Source organism: Elgaria multicarinata, chromosome 5 (assembly GCF_023053635.1).
Source record: "Elgaria multicarinata webbii isolate HBS135686 ecotype San Diego chromosome 5, rElgMul1.1.pri, whole genome shotgun sequence".
Classification (NCBI taxonomy): Eukaryota; Metazoa; Chordata; class Lepidosauria; order Squamata; family Anguidae; genus Elgaria; species Elgaria multicarinata.
The window spans coordinates 126,239,199-126,264,208 of record NC_086175.1 but is presented as its reverse complement, the minus strand read 5'-3'; the positions used below and the strand labels follow the sequence as shown (position 1 = coordinate 126,264,208).

General features: G+C 45.9%; 1 protein-coding gene across 1 annotated transcript in view; it reads right to left on the bottom strand.

Annotated features, from left to right (window-relative positions):
* Window positions 1–1,683: 1,683 nt before the first annotated feature.
* Window positions 1,684–25,010, bottom strand: part of ME3 (malic enzyme 3) — a 112,605-nt gene continuing 89,278 nt past the window's right edge. The window contains exons 8-15 of the mRNA XM_063127193.1: window positions 20,052–20,161; window positions 13,494–13,591; window positions 10,672–10,785; window positions 9,473–9,578; window positions 6,603–6,745; window positions 6,248–6,421; window positions 2,655–2,753; window positions 1,684–1,868 (exon numbers count right to left, since the gene is read on the bottom strand). Of these exons, the coding sequence (XP_062983263.1) occupies window positions 1,707–1,868; window positions 2,655–2,753; window positions 6,248–6,421; window positions 6,603–6,745; window positions 9,473–9,578; window positions 10,672–10,785; window positions 13,494–13,591; window positions 20,052–20,161 (1,006 nt within the window). The 3' untranslated portion in view covers window positions 1,684–1,706. The remainder of the gene's footprint in view (window positions 1,869–2,654; window positions 2,754–6,247; window positions 6,422–6,602; window positions 6,746–9,472; window positions 9,579–10,671; window positions 10,786–13,493; window positions 13,592–20,051; window positions 20,162–25,010) is intronic.

Sequence of the window (25,010 nt, the reverse complement as noted above, 5' to 3'; positions counted from 1 at the left end):
CAGCTGTTTCAAAACTGCCTCCCCTAAGTGTACTTTCTGAACTTGGTAAGGCTTCGGCTTTTCAGTGCATGGCTCTCTAGAACATCCAAATCCCTGTGGGCTGTTTTTGTCTATTCTGCCACGGAAAGGAAAATGAAGCATGAAGTCTGGAGCAATAGCTTCTCAGAGGGCTTCTCCACACCAGGCTTTTTATCCCATATTACCAGAGGTTCTGCTTCCGGATTCCTTGCGTGATTAAGATCAACCCTTTAAGTGCACTCCCCCTGTTCCCCCCACCCTCTCGGGAGTTCATTAATCTGCAAGTTCTATAGGTTTCATTATACAGCCACTAGATGGCACTGTGGTTGTAGCACAACCCTGTCATTACATGTCGAGATTCAAATTGATTCAAACTGCCATCTTTTTAATAGCTCATGATCCCCTTTACAAATAAAGTTACGGAAATGGTCACAAAGCACGGGAGAGGCCCTGGAGGGTGACGACGTCATGTAAAGGTCCTGCAAAATTCTGTGAGTAACCAATTTCAATCACGGGATAAAAGCCGTATGTGTAGAAGCCCTGAATCTGAGCTACATGTTGAAGCTGCAATTCATATTTTATTATAAATGCCACATCCATTTCCTATCCTCTTATCCAGAACAAATGGGATATCCCTTAATGGGATAGTGTAAAGAACACCTTTAAAAACAAAAACTCTATTACGAGTGCTTCAGACGTTGGAGTGCTATTTCCAGAGTGGGGGATATGCCCATGTTGTAGGGAGCTTTCAGGATGGTATCCCTAGCATAGGACTCTTCCCACAAACTCTCTTGGGGGCTGTCTTGACGGTGACGCGTTGGCGCTGTGAGCCCCCCAAACCCCGTGCTTGCGCTCCTGCGATGTTGTACCCATGCCAAGAGCGAGCGCAGGGCTTACACCAGAGCAGGAGGAGCCACTGCCGTCCTGTGCACTGCCACGCCACTGCGTGTCACCACACGAGCATTGCTGCATGCCCACACGTCCCTCCCATTTGTTTTTTTACCTTTTTCCCCATCTTGGCTTTCCCCGCCAAGCGTTTCTCTCCCTGTGCTGGAGGAAGCGGGGAGGTGTTCCAGCGCCCGTTCGGCTTGTTGGCCCACCCCTTCCCCCCTGGCGTCCAATCAGGGGTCACCCTCTGCCTGGCCATCCTTCCGCCGTGATTCCGGCGTGGCAACTGACGGCAGATGCACCGTCATCGCCTGGCTCCAGATAAAAAAGTCGGGGTAAGTCCCTAACTTTTTTATTTCAGAGCTTCGGGGGAAAGCCCTGGGATGGCTCCACAGTGGCTTCTGCGTCGTATAGGCAACACAGCGCCACTGTGGAGTCACCCTGGGGCTTTCCCCAGCATACAGACACCCTCCTAGAGTGCTTAAACTAAGAAGGAAGACAGTAGGATGGAACCGCCTAGATCCCACCTAGGCATCTCGGTCCATTGGGTTTGGGGCCACAAACAGCTCCTGTTGACTTTGCACTATTTCCGGCTCAGATGTGTAAAGAACAAACCAACCAACAGGCAGCTGCACGAAGGAAAGATGGGCGCTTGCTCGTCCCTTCATTAATAGACGAGGGTTCTACAAGCTTGAAGACGTTATTTATATCCAATGTGGTAGAAATCTAGGCATCTTAAGGGTCAGAGTCTCTTTAAGAGTCTCTTCCTCCCCTCCCCCTCCCCTCCCCCAAAGAGAACATTAAATATTTTGAGTCTCCATGGCTTCCTGTGGCCACTGGTAGTTATCTATAATGAAGGAATCATAGTCAGGGCTGTAAATGAGGGATTTAACGAAGGCTTCTTTGTTTTCTGGTTCTGGGTACCAGGAGGCCAAGTTGTGTTTGTAGGCATAGTCAACGACCTAAAAACAAGAGAGAGAAGAAAAGGTACTGGACAGAGCATTGGGTCTGGACTCAGATTACAGAAGCTCGAATCCCTGCTCAGATATCAAAGTCACTGAGAACTTCTCTACATTAAGCAAAAATACGGCATCAGGACTTCTTTAGATGGTGAACATGTGATTTGGGATTGAAAACTTCTTTTCTTGGCAATAATCCATATGTTCAGTGAAACATCGCCATCTAGTGGTCTGTTTTATAGCATTATGCTGGTATTACACACTGCCAATATGCTACGTTAATTTTTATTTCAGCTTATCTCTGATCTTTTTGAAAGTGGGGTAAAGGGGGAGAAGCACGGGGCAGCACAGGAGCAAGCGAGCACACTGCCTCCTCCCTGCTTGCCACTTTCATTTTGCATCTGATTTCTGAACCTTGGTTAAACATCCCAGAATTTTAACCCAACAACAATCTATGGGTCCTGGGTTGTTTTGGAAAGTGGATGCAAAGAGGAAACGGCGAGCATGCAGGATTCACTTGAATCCAGCCCTAACAACTCACGGGTTGTCATTACATGCAAACTCAGCCATTATGTATATTCATCCAATTAGCTTGCTGCTCCCACAGGGCTATCCATACTAGTTTTCTGGAGAAAAGGAAGAAGATTCTATAAAGCCCTGGAGGGAGGGATGTTTACCTGGTAACCCTCATTGTTTTGGAGGTCAGGGGACACAGGAGTTGGTTTTTGAGAAGAGGAGTTCAACATACTTCAATAACCGCACCCAAACCAAACAGTCGTTGATTCTTACTTTAACAGCAATTTTGAAGGAGACGTCTTGAATGGAGCTCAGAGGTGGATACAACCTTCCTTCGGCAAGATTCTCCTCCGTGACCTCTTCTGCAATTGACTAGAGGAAAGGAAAGGGAGAGTGCTTGACTCTAGGTGATGTTTTTCAAAAAGGTCAAGATTCTTTCTTGGTAACACAGTGTAATTTGCAACATTCAATGTGATGTTTCAGTAGGGAAGGCTTTCGAAATCCAAGCTCTATATTGGAATAGCCTGAAATCAAGTTAGACTATTATTCCATCTAGCCCAGTGTGACTTAGGGCTCATCTACACCAAGCAGGACATTCCACTATGAAAGGGGTACATAAAAGGCAGGAGGCACACTACAGCTTTATAGCGGTATTGAAGTGCACTGACAACTGTTGGGGCCCATTGACACAGACCATATACTGCTTTCATTCCACTTTCATAGTGGAATATCCTGCTTGGTGTAGATGTGTCTATGGGCCCCAACAGTTGTCAGGGCACTTCAGTACCACTATAAAGCAGCAGTGTGGCTCCTGCCTTTTATATACCGCTTCCATAGTGGAATATCCTGCTTGGTGTAGATCAGCCCTTACTCTGACTGGCAGCAGCTCTTTCCATGGTACTTTACCAATTGCCTTCTATTTCATCCTTTAAATAGAGATGTGGGGGACTGAATATGTGATCTTCTGCATGCAACCATTATCACGTTTCTTTAACCTAACAAGGAAAGTGTGGTATTTTTTCTGAAACCTCAGTTCTTGCTACATTATTTCCAGAGGTGTTGTCAGCCACATCGCCACTTACCAACACCCATTCAAGGTTTCAGCTAGTGATAACATTCAGAGCAGCCACGGATTATCTTCCTTTTTAGGTGTACCTCAAAGCCCTACTCTAGAAGTAATGGAGCTGACACATCTGTTGTCTGAACAGCTGCCTCACTCACAAGTAAAGTTTCTCCTCCTCTCATAATAAATACTAGAACCCAATGGGGTCATCCCATGAAACTGATTGGAGGGAGATTCAGGACAGTTAAGTGGAAGTCCTTCTTCGCACAGCGCAGAGTTAAAGTATGGAATTTGATAGCAAGACACTGAGCCTCATCAGACGGGAGAGAAGTTGTGCTTCCTTACCGTTGCTTTTCCTGCACACAGCAGGAAATGGCGGTACATTTCATTTTTTTTTTTTAAAAAAGCGGATTTAAAGGGGTTTATTTTGTGACGGGAAAAAAGGCAAGAAGGAGTGGGAGACACATGGGAGGCGGGCGTTATCATCAAAAGAACCCACAAACATCCATAAATGGGGAGTAATGAGCGTGCAATAAAATGCTTATCTGATGACACTCATCGTTCGGATGGCTTTAAAAGGGGATTAGACAGATTCCTGGAGAAGGCTATCAATGGCTACTAGTCCTGATGCCTCAATGCTGCCTCCAGTATCAGAGGCAGTAATCCTGTATGCACGAGTTTCTGGGGAACATGGGTGGGAGGGTGCTGTTGCACTTATCTTCTGCTTGGAGATTCCTGGTTGACAACATTCCAGTTGAGAGCCCCCTCTCTCCTGCTACCAACTGTCTCTGCAGAGGCCACCAGTGATGGAGGAAGCAGCAGCCAGGCACCTCTCCACCGTGCCTGGGTCCAGCTCCAGCTGAGAGCCCCCCTCCCTCCTGCTGTCACCTGTAACTGCTGAACTTTCCAACTAAGATTGTAGTGCCTGAATTTGCTTTCCTTTCCCTCCTCCTCCTCCTCCCTCCCAATCCCCTTTCCTTTTGTGTCATGTCTTTTAGATTGTAAGCCTGTGGGCAGGGACTGTCAAGAAATACTTTTGTAAGCCGCCATGAGAGCCTTTTTTGGCTGAATGGCGGCATAAAAATCCTTAAATAAATAAACTGGTGGGCCACTGTGTGAACAGAATGCTGGACAAGATGGACCCTTGGCCTGATCCAGCAGGGCCCTTCTGATACTCTTATGGGATCTGGCTGGGTGTGTTTCAATTTTTGTATCAAACGGGCTCTACGGGTGAGGGAATCTGACCTCTGCTCTGCCTTACCTTTCTGCAGTACATTACCCCTGGCACTTTTCTCCCAGGGCATTTCTACATGGGGCTTTTATCCTGCAACTTTACTTCTGCTTCCGGATTCTTTGCTAGGTTAAGATCGGCACCTTTACACATATTTCTTTCCAGGGTTTTTCCTGTCTCTGCCTTTCAGTATGTTCCATTACCCAACCGCTAGGTGGCACTGTGGTATAGTGGAACTGCGCAATTACACAGAGCTTTCAGAAAAAAATGCCACACTTTCCTTGTTAGGTAAAAACAGTGATAATGTTTGCAAAGCATGGGAGAGGTCCTGGAAGATGACAGCATTGTGCAAAGGACCCACACACTACCGTAAGCGAGCAATTATGAGCACACAATATAACCCTCCTGTCGAAACACTCGCAGCCTGGCTTTAATACTGGAAGTGTGCTAGGCTTGGATAAAGTACCTGATGCAGCAGAGTGCAGGGAGATAACATCAGCAAGGCTTAAGATCCCTTCACCTGCTTATCCATTTTCATGTATACACTTATTTCTCATGTATACACTTATTTGTCCCATCTCCTTTTAAAGCCATCCAAATTGGTGGCCATCTCTACATGTTGTGGGAGTGAATTCCATCATGTAACATTGCACTGTGTGAAGAAGTCATTCCTTTTATTTGTACTGAATCTCCCACCAATCAGCTTCATGGATGGTCCTGATTTGGTCTATTATTATGAGGAAGAGAAAGAGAGAGGGGGAGGGGGGAATGTTTCCTTATCCACTTTCTCCACGCAATGAATACTTTTGTACTCCTCTATCACGTCTCTCCTTAACCCGCCCTTAATGGATGCACTTATTGCCTTTACACAGGGGGACAAACTTGGGTTTGCTTCTGCATAATGTGTGAAAGGACCATCGGAGGTAAAGCCAAGGCTTCACAGATGAGAAAACAAGGCCAGAAGCCTTGATACACCTGGCCTGTATGTAGGCCTGTGTATGTAGTTTGGTTCTCACAAGTGAACTGCATGATGGGATTGGGATAACGTATGTGCCCGAATGTGCTGCAATGCTAAAACTGTTATATCAGCAAGGAAATGCTTAATTTGAATTTCTAACTGTTAAGACCTCTTGACATAGTAGAAGACAAATAAGCTAGCTTGATAAGGAGAACTGACCATCCAGGTCCATCTGACATTGCCAGAAGAGTCATGAGCCATCTGCTGATAAGGTATAATGAAGAAGTTTTCTTTGCTCTGTCTTTGTTTTGCTTCAGAATTTTGCTGACTGCTAATTGGTTAAGATGCTACTGTGTATAAATATACCTGTTTTTCACACTGCCAATTGAGAAGTTCTTTGTCTGTAGGACTTTCGCCATACAGCTGTATGATGCTCAAGAAAACAGAGTTGCCTTACAATGAGAGTGTATTTTTATCTTTGACACAGACAAAGCCGGTTTTGAGCAATCAGTTGAAGGAAGGGAGAGCAGGAAGTGGCAGCAAGGGACAGTGGGCGCAGTACTTTAAGACATTCATTCACCATAACTGTGGCTGAATGTAAAAAGATCCCAAACCTCTGCTGTGGTGAGAAAGATGTCATCAGAGATGTGCCGGACGCCACAGGCGATCACACCCAGAGCAATTCCCGGGAAGACATAGGCGTTGTTTCCTTGGCCAGGAAAGAAAGTCTGTCCGTTTGGCAGGGTCACTTTCGGGAAAGGGCTACCACTTGCAAATATCCCTCGTCCCTGTTGAAAGAGCAAGGAAGATTTGGGCTGCTGAAAACAATGCCCATTCTCCGTCTTATGAGCATTCAAAGCAGCTCGAACGGAATTGGAAAAAGAAAGAAATCTCACTTTGCAGGGTGGTCTTTGTGGCAGCAAAATGACACAGAGGCATATTTAGCGGCGGTGACAAAGACCGTCTTACCTCTGTCAAGCGGTAGCACTGTTCGGCCGTGCACTCTGCTTTGCTCGTGGGGTTACTAAGGGCAAACACAATTGGCCTCTCGTTGAACGTCCCCATGTCCTTCAAAATCTGCTCGGTGAAAGCGCCTGCAACGGCAGCCACACCTACGGCCATTGTAAAATGAAACAAAAAGAGACAGCAAACAGAAGAAAACAAAACCCATCACTGATTTGGAAAGATGTAAGCAAGTCACTGGCTGCGTTCAGACAACACAATAGTCAACGAAGTGGTAATAATCAACTCAACAGTTTTTATCTAGGAGGTACTCCCCACACAACATGATAATAGTCAACCGTGGTGTGAATTAGGATCAGCATTGAGTTGACTATTAGTCCACGCTGAGTTGACTCATTCACCTCCCGCTTTCTCTCCCCCCTCAGTCCTCCCACTAGTATCCCATCAGCCATTGCTGCCAACATCTATCCTGTCAGGTGGACTAGAGCAGCAGCCACCGCTTTGACCACTCTTGCATTGTGACTCTGTGGCTGACAAAATAGCCAATGGTGGCCGAGGAAATAACCAATGGTGACCTCCACACAACACAATAACCAATGGTGGTTCAAATAGCCAACTCTGCACAGCGTTGGTTATTTATGTTGGTTATTTTGGCCAAATAACCAAACATTGGTTAAAAAAACTCCCTGCACACAACACGATAACCCATGGTGGATTAAATAACCAACTGTCGACTATTTTAAATCACCATGGGTTATCGTGTTGTCTGAACCCAATCACTGTCTCTCAGACTAATCTACCTTGCAGGCTTGTTGTGCTGCTATAGCATGGCTTTGAGCTCCTTGCAGGAAGGAGAAGATACAAATACATAATAAGTGGATTAATATATTGTTAGCAGCTGTCTAAATTGGGTGGGTGGGAGGCGGAGGCCTCTTGTATATCTGACATTGCCTCTTAACAGCTGACATTTTCTAGTTCTCCATTCATTCTTCCCTCTAACAGCAAATGGAGGTTGTTGAAGGCTGATGAATTTGGAAGCAAAATCGGGCTACCTAAAGATAAAGGAGTGTTTTCTGCATTTTTTGGGAATCCCTTGACATGCAGAAATATCTAAATTTGTAGATGAAAAGGAAGACATTTTACACTTTAAGAAACTGACAACAACCTGTTAGCCTTCAAAATATGCCAAATATCGAGGTGAAGGTTGTGTGAAAAGGAAACTGCTCTCAAGAAATCCCACCCACATACATGCACATACTATATAGCTATAAATGCTCACATTGGGGGCTGGCAGGCAATCTAAAACCTGAGCTCTATAGTGCTAAATAGTGCAACAAAGAAAAAAAGCCTCATTTTTTTCTCCTCGCCCTGCCTGAAATTTCCCATATCAGGTCTGAATTTCCCATATCAGGGCTCCAGTTCCAGGCTGGCTGGAGTCCTGAATAGAATAACTGTTCTATGGGGGTGCAGATATCTGGCAATATTTAGATTAGCACTTTTTCAGATTAGCACTTTTTAAATACATATTATTCCTTGGATTCATAGATTTGTGTAGAGTACAATGCAAATTTTCTTGGGATTCTCAGCTCATTTCAAAGAAGAGGGCTATAGCTGGCACATCCCTTCCACTGAAACAAACTGAGAAACTGTACAGGCTGGAGAATTTCATAGTACCCTGTAGTAGGGTGACCATATAAAACGGAGGACGGGGCTCCTGTATCTCTTACAGTTGTATTGAAAAGAGAATTTCAGCAGGTGTCATTTGTATATATGGGGAACCTGGTGAAATTTCCTCTTCGTCACAACAGTTAAAGCTGCAGGTGCCCTGCCCTCTTTTAAATCTGGTCACTCTAGTATAGCTCCTGCAGCTTTAACTGTTGTGATGAAGAGGGAATTTCACCAGGTTCTCCATATATACAAATGACACCTGCTGAAATTCCCTTTTCTCTGCAACTATTAAAGATACAGGAGCCCCGTCCTCCTTTTCATATGGTCATCCTACCTGCAGCCCTTCTTTCCAGGTTACAACTGTCCCTCTCTCTTCCATACTCCTAGAATCCAATGAATAGGGCACGTTGCCCAAGCAACGTCCCAGCTCACACAAGAAGCCTTTTTGTGTGTGGTTCTTCCTGCCTAAGAGGCCCCCAATAGCCAGCCTCAGTGAGTGGAGCCATTCCAGAATCGGAGAACATTTTACTTCCCAAAAAGATGCTCCAAATTGCCATCCTGGGGGTAGCCATGAATATTTCTGAGGATTCGAAGCCAGGGGGCTGCCTTCACGGCGCCAGGTTGGTGCTGTGTCCTGGAATCCCCGACGTCGAGGGGGGAGCACGGGGTTTCTTAGTGGCCATCTGTTACCAGAGCTGCCCCTTCCCTCTTCCTGGTGGAAGGTGACCAATCGTCAGTCACCTTCTACCAGGCATTGCCCTGGATTGCCTCCAGATCAGACCCTGAAGCGCCGTATTGACATTACTCCGATTGAAAATGTCGGGGTAAACCCCTGACTTTTTCAAACTGCAGCATTGCAGGAAAGCCCCGTGGTGGCTGTAAAGCTGCCCCTGCGTCGTCTAACCGATGCAGTGCACATTCACAGCCACCGTGGGGCTTTCCCTGCATATAGAAAGCCCCTTGTCACTGCCACCATCTAGCAGTACTTTGCATGTAAGAACCCATCCTGTCTCTGCTGTGTCTTGGCACTTGCTGCCTGCATCCCCCAGGTGAGTAAGGATTTTGTGCTGTGTCCCATTACAGGGAACTGGAAATTCACACCCCACCACCATGGCTAGCAGATGAGGAACAACGTGTTACTGGAAAAACAAGAAGATGCAAGGGTGGAATGAAGGAAAGCTACAGACGAAAGCAAGCCTAAAAGTTACCAATAAGGGCTGTTGGTTTTACTGTGTGCACCACTTCCTCAAGGGTCTTCACATTGGGGTGGTCTTGAGCAAACATCTCCTTCTCGTGGTTCAGGTGACTCCTGCCCTGTGAGTCAAACAAAGCACGGGCAGAAGCCGTGGTGGGTAAAGGAAAGGAATGAAATAATCACTTTTTCTAGCATTGCAGAGCTGCTGAGATGATTCCATCAGTGCATCAAATCTGTGTCTTGTTCTTGGTGGCCATGTTCTTGGCAAGTGTCTTACGAAATGTGGAAAACTCCTTTCTCCTGGAGACTCAAGAAAGCATGGGCATTATCTGAAAGTGTTGCAAGGTAGACATTCCCTGTGCTGACTTTTGATGGCCATATTAAATAAGGGAGATGGAATCACTTAAAATTTGACATACGGTATTTGTATTTATTGGATACTTTATTCATTTGTTTTTAAGGATTTTTTTTTTAAAAAAAAGTTTTACAATCCACCCAAGCCCTTGGGATTGCAGGGTAAAGGTTAAGAAATCAAAATAAACAAATATATACTTATGCTCAGAGGCCTTCAGAAATTGGGTACAAATTTCAAAGGTGTCAGAGGATGAAGATGGAGAGGAATCTAAGGGCAATTTTTGCTGAATAAGACGTAACCCGAGATCTATTAACATCAGATACTGATGCCAAAACAGTGAGTTTTGACATCAGTATCGTATAGTGATGCCGAAACAGTGAGCACTGGGTTCCTCACCCACATTGTGATAAATAAATAGCAATAAATGAATGAACTTGTGTTATAAACATATATGACAACAGGCCAAAATGCTAGATTGTCAAGTTAGATTGATGTATGGGTGTGTGTGAATGAGAGGGCGAGGGTGATGTCACAGGTGCTAGCCAATAGGTGCCCAACCCAACCATCTTCTTTCCTATTCAAACTGAACCATTCCAAAAGTGTGCAAAACTACTGTCTGGCCAAAACTTGCCCCAGGATAAAAAATATACATTTAGAATTAATTTAGCCTGGTTAATTACTGACTTAGCAGTCAGTCGTTATCAACAGAAAAGGTACCTCTGGAAGGCAGAAACAGCACTTCCAAAGACCACGCCCACCATCCTTAATAGGTTATATTTGTCTTCACTAGAACAACTGCCAGAGTTCTTACAGACAAAGCAGCGAATGAAAGCTGAGGACTATATCTGCAGGTATACCTTGACAATGAGTCCCTTGGAATCCACCATCCAGATTTTTTTAATAGCTTCTTCCCTTGAAACTCCTTCCTTTTCCAGGGCCATGACAATCAGGTGAGCTATGCCCATAGCGGCCTGAAAACATATGACAAGATAGAAAACCAGTAATTTCCTCTGTGGAGGGATACAAGGATGGGTACAAGGATGGGTCTACGCCATGCCTTATCCCGGGGATCGTCCCTGTGCATCCACATGACACACAGGGGATCCCAGGGACAGGGAGGGATGATCCCTCCATTTCCCCGGGATAACTGGGATGGCTTTAATCCTGACTTTTCCGGTGATCTCAGGATCGCCCCGAGACCGCGGGAGGTGTGGGCAGCCGTCCCGGCTCCTTGCAAGTAAACGCAAGGAGCCGGGAACCAGGCACGGAGCTCTTCAAGCGCTCCATACCCACTGGGGGTGGGGAGGGGAGCAGGGCTTTTTTTTTAACAGACCTTTTCAATGGAGCGCAGGTGCGCTTCAGCTCCTGTTCTTTTTTAAAAAATGGGCGTGATGTCCTTCTTTCTCCCGGGACGTTGTGCGCCGCGTGTGGACTGAGGGGGAGGATCTTGTGAGCAGAATACCGTGAGATCCTCCCCCCTCCATCCCAGAACGCCAGGAGGTCTAGACATGCCCATTGTTCCATCCAACCCAGGACTGCCCATTTACTCTAGCTGGCAGTAGCTATGCATCGTCCTGTGTCAAGTCCTGCTACTGGAGACTTGTAACTGGAGAGTCAAGGGGATGAAACTGGAATTTTATACAAGCAAAACAAGCATTTTTTCCCCATTGAGCCATGACTTTTCCATTGTGCTGCTTCAGAGGCAAAAAATATCCCTCCCCCCCTTCCTAAATCAGGTGATTTGTGCTGGCTGGAAGGCAAAATGATGAAGAAGCTTGTGATGGAGAACTCCAGGAAGGAGGAAGAAGAGAGGGCAGCGACCAAACCAAGCTGGGCACTCCTCTGCACAACCTCACGGCAGATGTGCAAGTGATCAAGGGCTGCCGAAACAGAAAAGGAAAGAGGGAACAGGCTGTAGCTCAGAAAATGCCAGGTTCAGTCCTTGATGTCTTCTGATGAAAAGAATCTTGCATAGGAAGAGAAACGAGTACTCTGCTACCTGGACTAAAAGCCTCACTTAGTCTAAGGCCCTTTCTACACCTGCCTTTTTCCCTTGGGGTTGTCCCTGGGTGTCCAAATGATGCACAGTGGATCCTGGGAGAAGGCAGGGACGATCCCTCCATTTTCCCAGGATAACCGATGTTTTGTGTCCTCACGCTGCCTCTTTCTTTCCCCTTGTTTCATATTGAATTAAGATGGAGCTTTTAAAATGAAAACAAAGAGGGGGGAACTGGCAGCGAGAGACAGGAGACGTGTTCAGCCCCCCGCTCGCATCCTCCTCTGCTACCTAGTTCCTTTCCCCACTCGTTTTTCCTCTTCTATGAATCTGCGGCACTCCGCAGATAAAATTTATAGCTTGCCTCATCTATAATCCATAACCTCGTATGTGCAAATGTGCGTATGTGCACATATGCGCATTACTAACTGCACTATAAAAAAAATTCAGGAGATAAATCGCTGTTGCTGCTCTAGTGTGACACTCTTTACCTAGATTTGAATCAACAAAAATTTGGGTTAAAATTAAAAGAGAAGCAATCCCGCTGTCGTATCGACGGGGGCCTTGGGATGTTTCCAGATGGAAGGGTCCTAGCACTAGCTATCAGAAGGCATTGTGGAACTATTGTGGAAAAGAAAAATGGGGGGGGGGAAACACAGGGAGATTACAAGGGAATGATGACATTGTCTGTAATGCCCCCCACCACTGTCTCTAATAGAGGAATGCCTAGAGAAGTGATTGACAGCAGAGCCAGCATGGACCGATGGATAGAGAAAGTGACCATTGGGGGAAGTCGGTGGGTTAGATGGCAGAGAGAGTTAGCAGAATTAGTGAGTAGGATGAGAGGCAGGGAGTGGTTAGAAGACAGGGAGAAGAGTTAGCGAGATCACAAGTGCTAGGTTATTAGAACTTTCATTTATTTGTTATCAGTTGACAACTTGTTCTGGATGTTGTCACGTTCTATAAATAAATGTCTAACCACTGCATGTTTTCTAAGATTGGCATATCTCAACCCCATGTGCTGGCTTGGAAGTACACAACCTTGGATCGAGAGAAGAGAGCCTTCATGCTCTCTGCAGATCCGTAGGTGGTGGTGGCAGCGGTGGGTTATTTTGGGGAATATTAGGAAAAGTCTGGACTCAGTGGAATGGCTGAATGACTCGCCAGAGACTCGGTAAGGGCCAGGGCCTTGTAGGGGAACCCTAGGGATATCACACTGTCCTTTTCCAGGATTCTACCATCATTGCATTCCCTCATGTAAACCACCAGAGGAGAGGGAGGCCCAGATTCAATTGCCATTTTTTAAAAAAAAAAAAAAATCCACAAAGACCCGAGGGACTGTGTATTTCAGCGGAGATACAAAACAGAAGCCAGTGAAAAAAGCTGACGAGTAGCCATTGATCATTTCTCATTCTCTGCAAAACACTGCAGGGTCCTTGGTTCTTTAAGGATTTGGCACAGCTATAGGCTCATTTCCCAAGTTATAAACACAAGGGTCGTTCTGGGCCATTTCACTCACAGCGGGGTAAACTCGTTCTGTGAGGCCGGCCTGCAGGGCCAGCAGCTCAGAACTCACCCTGCTCCCAAGTCTTGGAGCAAATTCACTGCTTTTATATTTCTCCCCATGAAACATTGAACCTGGCGATTCCCTTCGGCTTTTCCCCAAAGCAACACGGATCCTACCTCTCCAGCTCCTTGGAAGACAAACTTGTGTTCAGAAAGCTTGTTCTTTGTGATCCTTAAGGCTGCGAAGATCCCAGCTACTGCAACAGAGGCAGTTCCTGTAAACACACACAGAGAGAGAGAGAGAGAGAGAGACAGACAGACAGACAGACAGACAGACTTGTTGGGTTGGTTGGTTCCAGGAAGTAAATTGAGGCAAAGGTTCCCATATGAACAGACCTGGGGCTTACCTACTGTATATGCTCTATATACCCCATTGTGGCTGCGTAGTTGCGCCCCATTGTTCACCAGTTCGTAGCCACATCGTGCTATTCCCCGCGAAACTGCGCTTTTTTGATACGTCACTTTACCATGACTTTTTACATTGCTCCGATGTCACCACGGTTGTTTGCTGTCTGTCAGTGGTGGCTTCAGTTCGAATTAAGAGAGTGAACATAGTTAGGGGCGAATCGAGTGCATGGTAGGCGTGGGAATGTGGGGCAGGGGGGTGGGATCGACAAGCCTAGTAATTTATTTATTTTATTTCATTCATTTATATCCCACCATTTTTCCTCCATGGAACCCAAGGCAGCCTACGTAATCCTCCTCCTCTCCATTTTATCCTCACAACAACAACCCTGTGAGGTAGGTTGGGCTGAGAGTCTGTGACTGGCCTAAAGTCAACCAGTGGGTTTCCATGGCCAAGTGGGGACTAGAACCCAGATCTCCCAACTTCCAGTCTAACACCTTAGCCACTACACCACACTGGCTCTCAATAGCCACTATGGCAATATTAAAGTCTGGGGAACGAAAGTAACGGCAGTTATGACGAATATTGCATACATTCAATGAACTGCAGCAGCGCTCTGCTTTCAACGTTTCACAGAGTTCCCAGAAAACAAAGCCAAAAAAGGTTTTCGCAGTTTTCGGTCCCTTGATCTTGGCTGCCTGTTACCGCCGTCTGACAACGGCGCTGCAATTTTTCCTGGCTGGATTGCCTGCGATCACTCCTGCCATATAACCCTATTGATGCCACTTCGTAGCAGTGACGCTGCAGGGTTTGGGGAGAATGAATAGGCAAAGCCCTTGGCACCAGCAGCAGGCATAGTGGGGCATTTGCTGGGGCCCACACCCCAGCAGGGTCTGACAGAGCTGATGCCTTGCCTGACCCCCCTCTCCCAGCCCCTTGCACCACTTGTTGGTGCCCCTACAGCCATCCTCCTCCTTCCCCCTCACTTGCCTGTGAGCACCTGCCTGACAGGTAAAGAAATTCAGAAAGAAAGAAAAATGATAAACGCACGTACAACAGGGCCAATGACAGGCAGGCTCCCATCAGCTCGATCAGAACTCATTCGGTACTTCCGAGCATTCACGGCGATTGCTTGGAAAAAGAACTTAATTTGTTTCCTACGATCGTGCCGTTGGTACTTGCTATCAGCCTTCCAACGGTCTAGGTTCAAAAAAGATGCTACCGTGCCTGTGTGTTCCCGTACATTGCAAGTTACCTTGTGTATTGGATAGGTTATTCATAAAATGTTCAGCACTGAATATCGATGAAAAGGGAAAGCTTTTCATTTTAGGAAACATTTATCCAGCTGGGTTTTTAAATGAACTCAGCTTTCCCCCACTTCATTTTCTTTTTTTCTTTCCTGCTTGTCTCAATCAGCCACAGAGAAATCTATAACGAATAGTTCAGGGGAGGTGAGATTTCAACACAAGCTTGGATAAGCCCGTACTCCTGAACAACATAACAGTAGCTCAAAACACACACACAAAAAAACACCCTAGCAGGTGCTACTGTTCTCCTTTTAAATGTTAAGAAACTTTACACCAAAGAGTGAAATCAGACATAGGATTTAAATAACAAGGACAGAGGGAGGTCCTTCCCCACTGTGTGAGCCCAGCATTTCTAATTTGCACGACCGACAGACATCCCAGCAAATTGAATGAGATTCAGTGGTCAATTTTGCCTTTTCCCTATGCTATAGTGGTTCCCAAAGTGGGCGGTACTGCCCCCTTGGGGGCGGTGGGATTGCATAGGGGGTGTTAAGAGGCAAAGGGGGTGGCAGGGGGCGTTAAGAGGCAAAGGGGCAGCAGGGGGTGCTCAAGGTGGTCTTTTCCGAGAAGCACCTCTCCAGAAGGTCTTAAAACCCAGGGACATTTTTATGGGAGAAGGTAGTTTGGTCCCAAGCCATATAGGGGAAGAATCCACACATGTATTAATACCATTTAAGAAGAGTCATTTTAACGGTGAATTGAAATGTTTCAAAAGCACCAAAACGCTAATGAAGCGACATACCCTGCTTGGTGTGCCCTGCCACGCCGGCTGCAAAACAGAGTCACTTGCTCTCTTTTCCCTCCCTCCCTTGGCAAGCCCGCAGCGGGTGCTTCGGATTTTGAATAAATATTCAATTAATTGTTACTGTTATGAATTTTATTTTTATTACCTTCCTTAGTGGGTCGTTGAAACCCGCTATTCTGAATAATGATTTTTATAGTGTAGGGTAGGGGGCACAGGGCATGAGTTTGTGGAACCAAGCAGGTGGTTACCTGAAAAAGTTTGGGAACCACTGCTATAGATGAAAAGCAGCTATGTTTGTCCCGTTGTATGTTCACCTGTCATCTGATTTTTGTTTTGAATGCAAACATTTTAAGAACAGCACAGGAGCTAAGCCTTGGGAGAGGCAGTCCAGCATTTTTGAAGAGAGAAAAATGGCACAGAACCCAGGAAACAACCGAATGGCAGGTAATTGGGTTTAAAGGGGTTCGGAACATGCCTATCCGAGGAAGCCCCGGGGGCTAGATTGGGTTCCCTGGCTGGAGGTTCCCCACCCCTGGGTTACAACATTGGGGGCTATTTTGTTTTGAAAAGAAAGACGAGTAAGCTGGAAAGGGAACATGACAAAGGTTTATAACATTGGACAGGATGTGGAGAAAGTGATGTTTCTCCTCTCCCTTTTCTCATATTACTAGAACCCAGGGCCGTCCCAGGAAGCTGAGTGATGGGAAATTCAAGACAGACAAAAGTAGGGTGACCCTATGGAAAGGAGGACAGGGCTCCTGTATCTTTAACAGTTGTATCTGCTCAAGAGGGCAGAGCTCCTGCAGCGTTAACTGTTGGTGATGCATGCCTACAAAGGACACCTGCTGAAATGTTAAAGATACAGGAGTCCTGTCTTCCTTTTCATGCGGCCACCCTAGACAAAAGGCAGGACGTCTTTATACAGGGCATAGTTAAACTATAGGATTTGCTTCCTCAGGATGCAGTGGTGGGAGTCAACTTAGATAGCTTTAGAAGGGGATTGAACAAATTAAAGTGCAATCCTATGCATATGTGCAACCCTGTGCATATTGGATGGGAAGTGCTGTGAGCTGTAGGACTTTTTTCTGTGTGAACATGCATAGGATTACGTCCTTAATGGAGGATGAAGCTATCAAGATTAACAATAATATTGCATTAAAAGTGCAATAACATATTGCACAGACCAATGTATAGCTAAAACAACATAGAAAAAGGCCAAATGCGTTTCGACAAGAAATCTTCGTCAGTGGCCAATGCGGGCTGCTGTGTACTCCCTTGAAGATTTATTTGGGATAACTTTACAATTCCCACAATTGTGTGGTATAGGGTGTCACTCCCCTTTGAAAATATGCCGGGACTCAGCCTTTTCAAACTGCCTAGGTCATGGTGTTTAGAAGAGTGGCCAGATACAAAAGGGGGCAGGGCTCCTGCAGCTTTAAATGTTGTGATGAAGAGGGAATTTCACCAGGTGTTGGTATGCATACAAAAGACCCCTGCTGAAATTCCCTTTTCTATAAAACTGTTAAAGATGCAGTAGCCCAGCCCTCCTTTCCCTATGGTCACCTTATGCTAGCCATTCAACTTCTCCACTGCTGCCCCCTTTGATTTCCCCTTGTTCGAATCAAACCATGCACAACTGTTTTCCCCACCAGAGCCTGGCCTACAAGAGAAAAAGGTTCATTTACACAAACTGAGTATTTATTTATTTAAATTTTTAATCTGTTTACATTAGATTTCAGGGCAACACAATGTGGTGAAAGTTCTTCCTATTGCTCTACAAATGTAGTATCGGTCGGGACTCAGGCTAGGTATGGACAGATGGTATCCTGGCTAAGGATGTTCACTGAGATGCGGTTGCTTTGCTTTTTGCCACCTTAACTTTTTAGCAAGTTATGTAAAGAAACTACAAGGAGCTCTTGATACCAAAGTCTGCCCAGTCTCTTGTATATTGGATTAAATTTACTAGGGAAACAGAAGACTGATCCCAGAGGAGAAGGCTATCAATGGCTACTAGTCCTGAGGGCTATGTGCTATCTCCACTATCAGAGGCAGTAAGCCTACATACACTAGTTGCTGGGGAACATGGGCAGAGGGAGTCATTGCATCTGTGTCCTGCTTGTGGGTTCCTCGTTGACAGCTGGTTAGCCAGTGTGTGAATGGAGTGCTGGACCGGATGGACCCTCCATCTGATCCAGCATGGCTCTTTTTATGTTCTTATGTGGGTTGCTTAAGGAAAGATTACATGGTTCCCCCAAACACCTGGATCCTAAACATGTTAACTTAGAACTTCAGAAGCAAGCTCCGCTGTTTTAAACGATGGAATTTGCTACCGGAAGATGTAGAGCTTCTCCACATGAGCAATTCTTTTTTTGCTCGCTCTCATGGAAGTTTGAGAGTCCTTTAAAAGACACAGCTAACCTCTAGGATGTCTCCCGGACCTTCCCTCAGTAATCTCACTTCTAAAAAGATCAGAGATAATGCACTATTTAAAGTTGTCACAGGATATCGCAGGCCGTTATATGGTGCTTTTTCATTTAAATTTATGCGGCATTGCCAAGAGTAGATGTTTTTAATTCTGAATCACGTGGTTGCCATCTAAAGGAGCTGTAGTCAACTCAGAAAGACCTTTGACTTTGATGGATCTATGGATCGTAATAAAGTGATGATGATGATGATGAACTCAGAAAGGCCTCAGAAGAAGAAAAAATTGTAAGGGTGGGGGATTTTTCCTTAATGCAGAGACACTTGAGTTCATAGGTGAGCTTGTGGGACAATTAGAATTAAACAGCCTAATGAGAAGCTCACTAGCTATTGAAAGAATTTGGATATAGACTTGATCGGAAAGTGAGCAGAAGCTTCACATGCAGCTACTACAAGTTTTTAAGAATTAGGATTCCTTGCTTGTTGCACTTGCTGAGTAAGTTTGTACATAATCTCCCAAGTATTATCAATCTACTGTTGTTTAGAAGGTTGTTTGGAAGACTTCCAGTTATGTGCTATACATGACTTTACTGCTGCATTCAATTGCTTAAGAAGGTATTTATGCCAGAATCTCTTCTCGCGTTCTTAAAAGTCTTCTTAATAAGGTTTAAACAATTGGAACGTCTCCTTAAAAATCCTCATCTTCTCAAAACTGTTCTGCACTCCTCTGTTCTCTAGAGGGAGCTAAGGATTAATCCTTCAACCTCAACAGAGCAGTTAGCCCCATATACGGCCGAGGTGGACACCTTCCAAACAACGCTGGAGCTTTTGATACATGTTCTCATAAAGACTGCAGAAAATGGAGGGTGGTGGTGAAGATTAGAAGATGCTATGACTCAGTTTCTTCTGTGATGTGGTTTTAAGAAGCTCATATTCCTGCGAGACAGGGTGTGCCGATACTCATAAATCCCATATTCCAATTACAAATAAGATGGGAAGGGTGAAATATTTTGGTGCAATGACAAGCCCTGAAATACGTCCCCCCCCCTTAAAATGTGTTTCTTATCCTCCATTATGTCCACAAATTATTATCCCGCTCTTCAGTTACTCATAACACAACCTAATCGGCTTTGGCTGCAGAGGAATTATTTATCAACAGGATTAGAGTTTGCTGATCTCAAAGCAAAAAAGAAAAGAAAAGTAAAGAATTTAAGAGCCCACAGCTGCTTTGAATAAACCGTTGTCTAATTGATGTTTGTTTAATCCCAAACGGCCATTCTGACAAAAAATTAAAATAGATTTTGTCACAGATGGCTAAAGAGATTCTTTTGTAAACTGGCCTCTCTGCTTTCCATGAACTTGAAAGTTTCTACTTCAAACAAAGCTTTCCTTAATTAACGAAGGGGAGCTAGACTGGCTAATGGCCCAGTCCTCAACATGCTTACTTGTAAGTAAATCACTTTAATTTCAATGGGACTTATTCTCTGTATAATTAAGGATCTTTGGAAAGGGGAGAGAAAGGCCAGAATCAATGCTTTAATTGTCTCTTGGGAAACTTGCCCCACGTCAATTAATGTGCCATTGTTTGTAAGTTATGCTCTTCTTGCTTTAACTGTTGCCTTGAGCCAGTGTGGGACAAGATATTCCTCCACCTTCTAGGGTGACCATATGAAAAGGAGGACAGAGCTTCTGTGTCTTTAACAGTTGTATTGAAAATGGATTTTCAGCAGGTGTCATCTTTATGCATGCAGCCCCTGGTGAAATTCTCTCTTCATCACAACAGTTAAAGCTGCAGGAGCCCTGCTTAGCGTGACCAGACAGAAAATAGGGCATCAATGAACATTTGAACCTCTTACCCTGAATGTCGTCATTGAATGTGCAATATCGGTTACGGTATTTGTTGAGGAGTCGGAATGCGTTGGCGTTCGCAAAGTCCTCAAACTGAATGAGGCAATTCATTCCGTACCTGCAGGGTGAAAAAGGAAGACTCAGAATAGTCAAGATGGAACCTGGTACTAGTGCAACCAAACTTGCTGAGGAAAGTTGTGCAGCTTTTGGTGCACAATCCTATGCATGTTTTGGAGCACACCCTGTATCCCCTTTTTAAAAAACAAACAAACAAACACCCTAAATAGTTTGGGGTCATCAGTGGCTACTACACTGCTCACTATTAATTCCAGATCATCTATGAACAAGTTGAAAAGCAATGGTCCTAATACCTATCTCTGTCAGTCACCGTTATTTACCTCGCTCCACCGGGAGAATTTACCATTTATTCCTACTCTCTGCTTTCTGTTCCTTTAACCAGTTACTGATCCATAAAGGGACCTCTCCTCTTATTCCATGACTGCTAAGTTTGTTCAGGAGTGTTTGAGCCCTTTACTTATATCGTGCAATCTGCTCACAAAAGTTTGCAGGTCCTTTACACAATGTTGTCAATCCCCAGGGCCCCTCTTGTGGTTTATGACTTTTATCCCACTTACAAAAAGGTCGGAGATAGCACGATGAGTGTTATTCCGATTGATCAGCTGTATGAAATGCCAGTGTTGCGCTAGAATTCAGTCACTACATAGCACTGTATAATGGAAAAGACATAAAAAGGAAGTTTTCAATTCCCCTAGTCCCTATTGAAATCAACGGGGCTTAAGTTCGTCAAGTCCCATTGATTCCAATGGGTCTACTCTAAACATGACAAAATCTGGATCCAACCCAATGAACGTATCATGTGTTGAAAGAAAATGCTATATAAATGCCAGGAATTATTCCATCAGGGTCTTCAACTAACTACCACATCAACTTCAGCAAATTTACTACCATATTTCTTCGATTGTAAGACGCACACTAATTTCAGTACCACCAACAGGAAAAAAAACACCCTAAGACACACCCGCGATTCTAAGGGCGTTACTAGACGAGGGTGTAGCGCGCGTTACCTTCCGCAGTCGTGTCGAGGCTTCCAGATGACGTTCACCAGGATCCGTCGTTATCCTGCGGTGAAGCCTCTTTCTCCCGACTTTAAAAAAGTGAGTTCTAGTGCGCCTTTTCCTGGCGGCCCGCGCTAATTTGGAGTATGTGTGGGAGGATGTGAGGTCACTGCAGTCCGCACTGGTCAGGAAAAGGCGTGCTAAGGGGAGTGGCCAGCGGCTTCGGTCAAGCCGCCTCCGCCATTTGCGCCCAGCCCGCCAGCTGGGGCAGCGCGGCGGAGCGGCTTTTTTTTTTATTTCCACAGTGACAATTTGCGCAGGACCAGAGGACCAGAAAAGTGGCTGGTGCGCTGCTGGGGCATGTGCGCCTGTTTTTTCTACTGCAACCTCTGCGTGGGTCAGTTTTCGGAAAGCCGGGCATCCCACAGTGCGCCTTCATGGGGAGTTGGTGACTCCTCGCGGTGGGCGTACCAGGCTGGCAGAGGGCAGAGCTGTTTGTGGGCTGCTGCCATGGCTACGGCCAGATGTGGGTTGGCTCCTTGGGATGGGGCACAGAGGCGGTCATCGGCGCTGACACCTCAGAGGCATGATGGGAGATGTAGGCACAGAGTGCCCATGGAGACGATTGACCTCGGGTCATATTACACCCGCCACGACCCCCATCAGGAAGTGACCGCATCAATGTTGACCCTCAACAGCACCAGCAGCACTTCAGCTGGCACTGGCACCGCCGTTGCCGCTGGGGCCGGCGGCGGCATCGCTGACGGCTGCGCAAGTTTGCGGTCTTTCGGACTTGCGCAAACCGTGCGCTGAGCGGGAAAAAAAGCCGCGGCAATCAGGCCGTTGTGGCTGCGCAACCATGCTCGCGGCGGCAGCAGCACAAATGGCGCAAACTTCCGCCACAAATCGAAGGCAGATGTGGATGATGAGGCGTCATGGCTGAACGGGAAAAGCCGCTTTCACCGCTCCTCAACGACGGAACACCCAGTAGGTCTATCTAGCAAAGCCGTATGACACACCCCATTTTTAGAGATGTTTATATGGGAAAAAAGTGCGTCTTAGAATCGAAGAAATAGGGTAATACCTCTGTTTTCTACATCTGCAGGATGGAATTGCTCATACTTCTGTAACAGGAATATATACGGGGGTTGGGTTCAGATGGACGGTACAGGTTGTGGGATCACTTTCTTGCATTACTGGGAGGAACTGAGTGAAAAGCAGCAGTAGGAAGAGACAGATGAATTTTAACCCCCTTCTTTCCATAGCTGAGGATGGAAAGAACTTAGTGGGAGTCACCTCTTTCCCCTAAGGGAAGCATCGTCCTTCTTTTAAAGGCAGCTCAATATGGGTCTTTCAACAAGAGCCACAGGAATAATGCCACACTTCCAGTTCATGTGGGTTAATTGAGGCCAAACAGATCTGGCTAGTGCTCTATATGAACTGAGCACCGGCAGTACAACATGAAGGAAGAAACCTCAGAAAATGGCTCAGTGGGAGAGATTTGGAAGCAGAAGGTCCCAGGTTCAATTCCTGGCATCTCCAAGCAGGACTGGGAAAAACTCCTCTCTGAAGCCCTGGAGAGCCACTGCCAGTCAGTGATCTTGATGGACCAATGGCATGGCTCAGTGTAAGGAAACTCAGTATAAAGAGTGTGGATAGGGAGACATCTCTCTCTCTCTCTCTCATATAATACTAGAACCCAGATCATCACACGAAGCTGTTTTGTGAGAGATTCAGGAGTGGTAAAAAGGACTTCTTCAAACATCGCAGAGTTAAACTATGGAATTCACTACCACAAGATGTGGTGATGGCCACCACTTTGGATGGCTTTAAAAGGGGGTTGGATAAATTCATGGAGGAGAAGGCTATCAATGGCTACCTGTCCTGGGGAACATGGGTGGGAGTGTGCTGTTGCATCCATGTCCTGCTTATGGGTTCCTGGTCAACAGCTAGCTGGCCACTTGTGTGAACAGAGTTCTGGACTAGATGGATCCTTTGTCTAACCCAGCACGTTTTTTCATATGTTCTTATGACCCAGAATCCTTTGCAGTGGATTCTGTGGCACACTCTCAGGGGTTTCCTGGTAGACACACCGATATAGTAGATGTTCTCCAAAACCAGATAGTTTGAAAACTGATGGTTTGGGCATACAAAACTGATATTCTGAGAGGCAGGTCTACAATTTCAGCATTTATGTATTTGCGGCCTATATTCAAAGGAGGGGTGAAATTAATCATCCCCTCTCGAATGTACCTCAATAAGCAGCAAGAAAAGCATATGGAACTGGTAAGCAAGCCATTAGCATGTTCAGTGATCTGAGTAATGTTTTCGTTGTTGCTTTTTTTATAAAAAGGAAAAAAAAGGGAGATGAAACGGCTGCAGTAAATGAAAAAGAAATGTTTGGGACCCCAAACACTGCAAGAGAACTTTGGCATGGGAAAATCCTCAATTCAGCCTCTCCCTGAGAAATCCCATGTGAACAAGCAGGATACACCGAGGGCTTTAAACCAGAAACTGACACCGGACAAATTGCACTTCGTTTATAGAGACTATTGAAGGCTCCACTCATCACAGCTTTAAAAGGGACCCCGGTCTTTGTCAGCCTGTCTCAGGTGAGGTATTCTGTTGTTGACATTTGTTAACAATTTTTCACAGTGCTAAGAAGTGTCTGTCAACAGGCAGACAGTGGAAAGTACATTTAGGGCCTTTTCTCTCTGGATCCAGACAACTAACTCGGTCTTGTGTCGTCAACCTCTCTGCTTTGAAGAAAAAAAAGGATTCGCCTCCTACCAAGACATATCATCTCACGCATTCTCCAGACAGGCATCATTTTTTTTTGAAGAGCTTCTCATGAGACATGACCCCCTTTTTTTTGTTAACGACAAAATCGCATCAAGTTCCTGCCGGGATGCTAGAATCATTACTGCAATGTTTCACAGAGCCTTTCTGAAATAAGTGGTCTTCCACTGGAAGGAAAGGACCCATAAGAAGGCTGCACCTCCTACCTAAAATGGGTTGTACCAGACCAGTTCTACATCAAGCAGGCTATAACACTTTGAAAGCAGCTTGAAAGTGGTATATGGAATGTGTCCTGGGCTCCAACAGTTATCAATACTGTTATAAACCATTACAAAGCAGTAGTTTAGATCCTGCCCCAGTGTCTTCACCATCACTTCCTCCTCGTTTCATTTTAATCTTTTTAAGAGCAGGTGAAGAGGAGAACAAGGGACCATGAGAAAGTGGGCCTCATGGTACAAATTGGGGTAAAGGCTGGGTCCCAGATTAAGGCCGAAAGCCAGCCAAACCAGAAGCTTCGTGCTGCCTGCTAATCACAGGGGCCAATTTGGCATCCTGCTTTTCCCGTCCGTACCCAAAGAGGGCTTTGAGGCCTTAGCACATGCAGTCCAGAGCGGCCCACATGGCTATGGCCTTAGCTAGACCTACCTGTTAGTCCGCGATGGAGGGGTGAAGGTCTCATGACGTTTTTATTGTGAGATCCCCCCTCAGTTTACAGGCGGCGCACAGCGACCTCAGAGAGAGAGAGAGGAGTCACGTCTGCCATTTAAAAATTTTTCTTAAAGGAGAAGATGCGCACGAGCACTCGTGCGCAAAAGGTAAGGATTTTTTTAAAAATAATTTCCCTGCTTCCCCCACCTCACCCCCGATGGGTGCAGTGCTCCTGAGGAGCTCTGCGCCCTGTGCACAGGTCCTGGCTCCTCGCGAGGAACTGCAAGGAGCCGGGACAAACCGCGGCGCCCGGCCACACGTTCCGCAGTCTCGGGCTCAGCCCCAAGACTGTGGAAAAACCGGGCCTAAAGGGGAAGGCGAGATCCCAGGGCAAGGGAGGGATCATCCCTCCCTGATCATGGGTCCCCTGTGTGTCATGTGGAT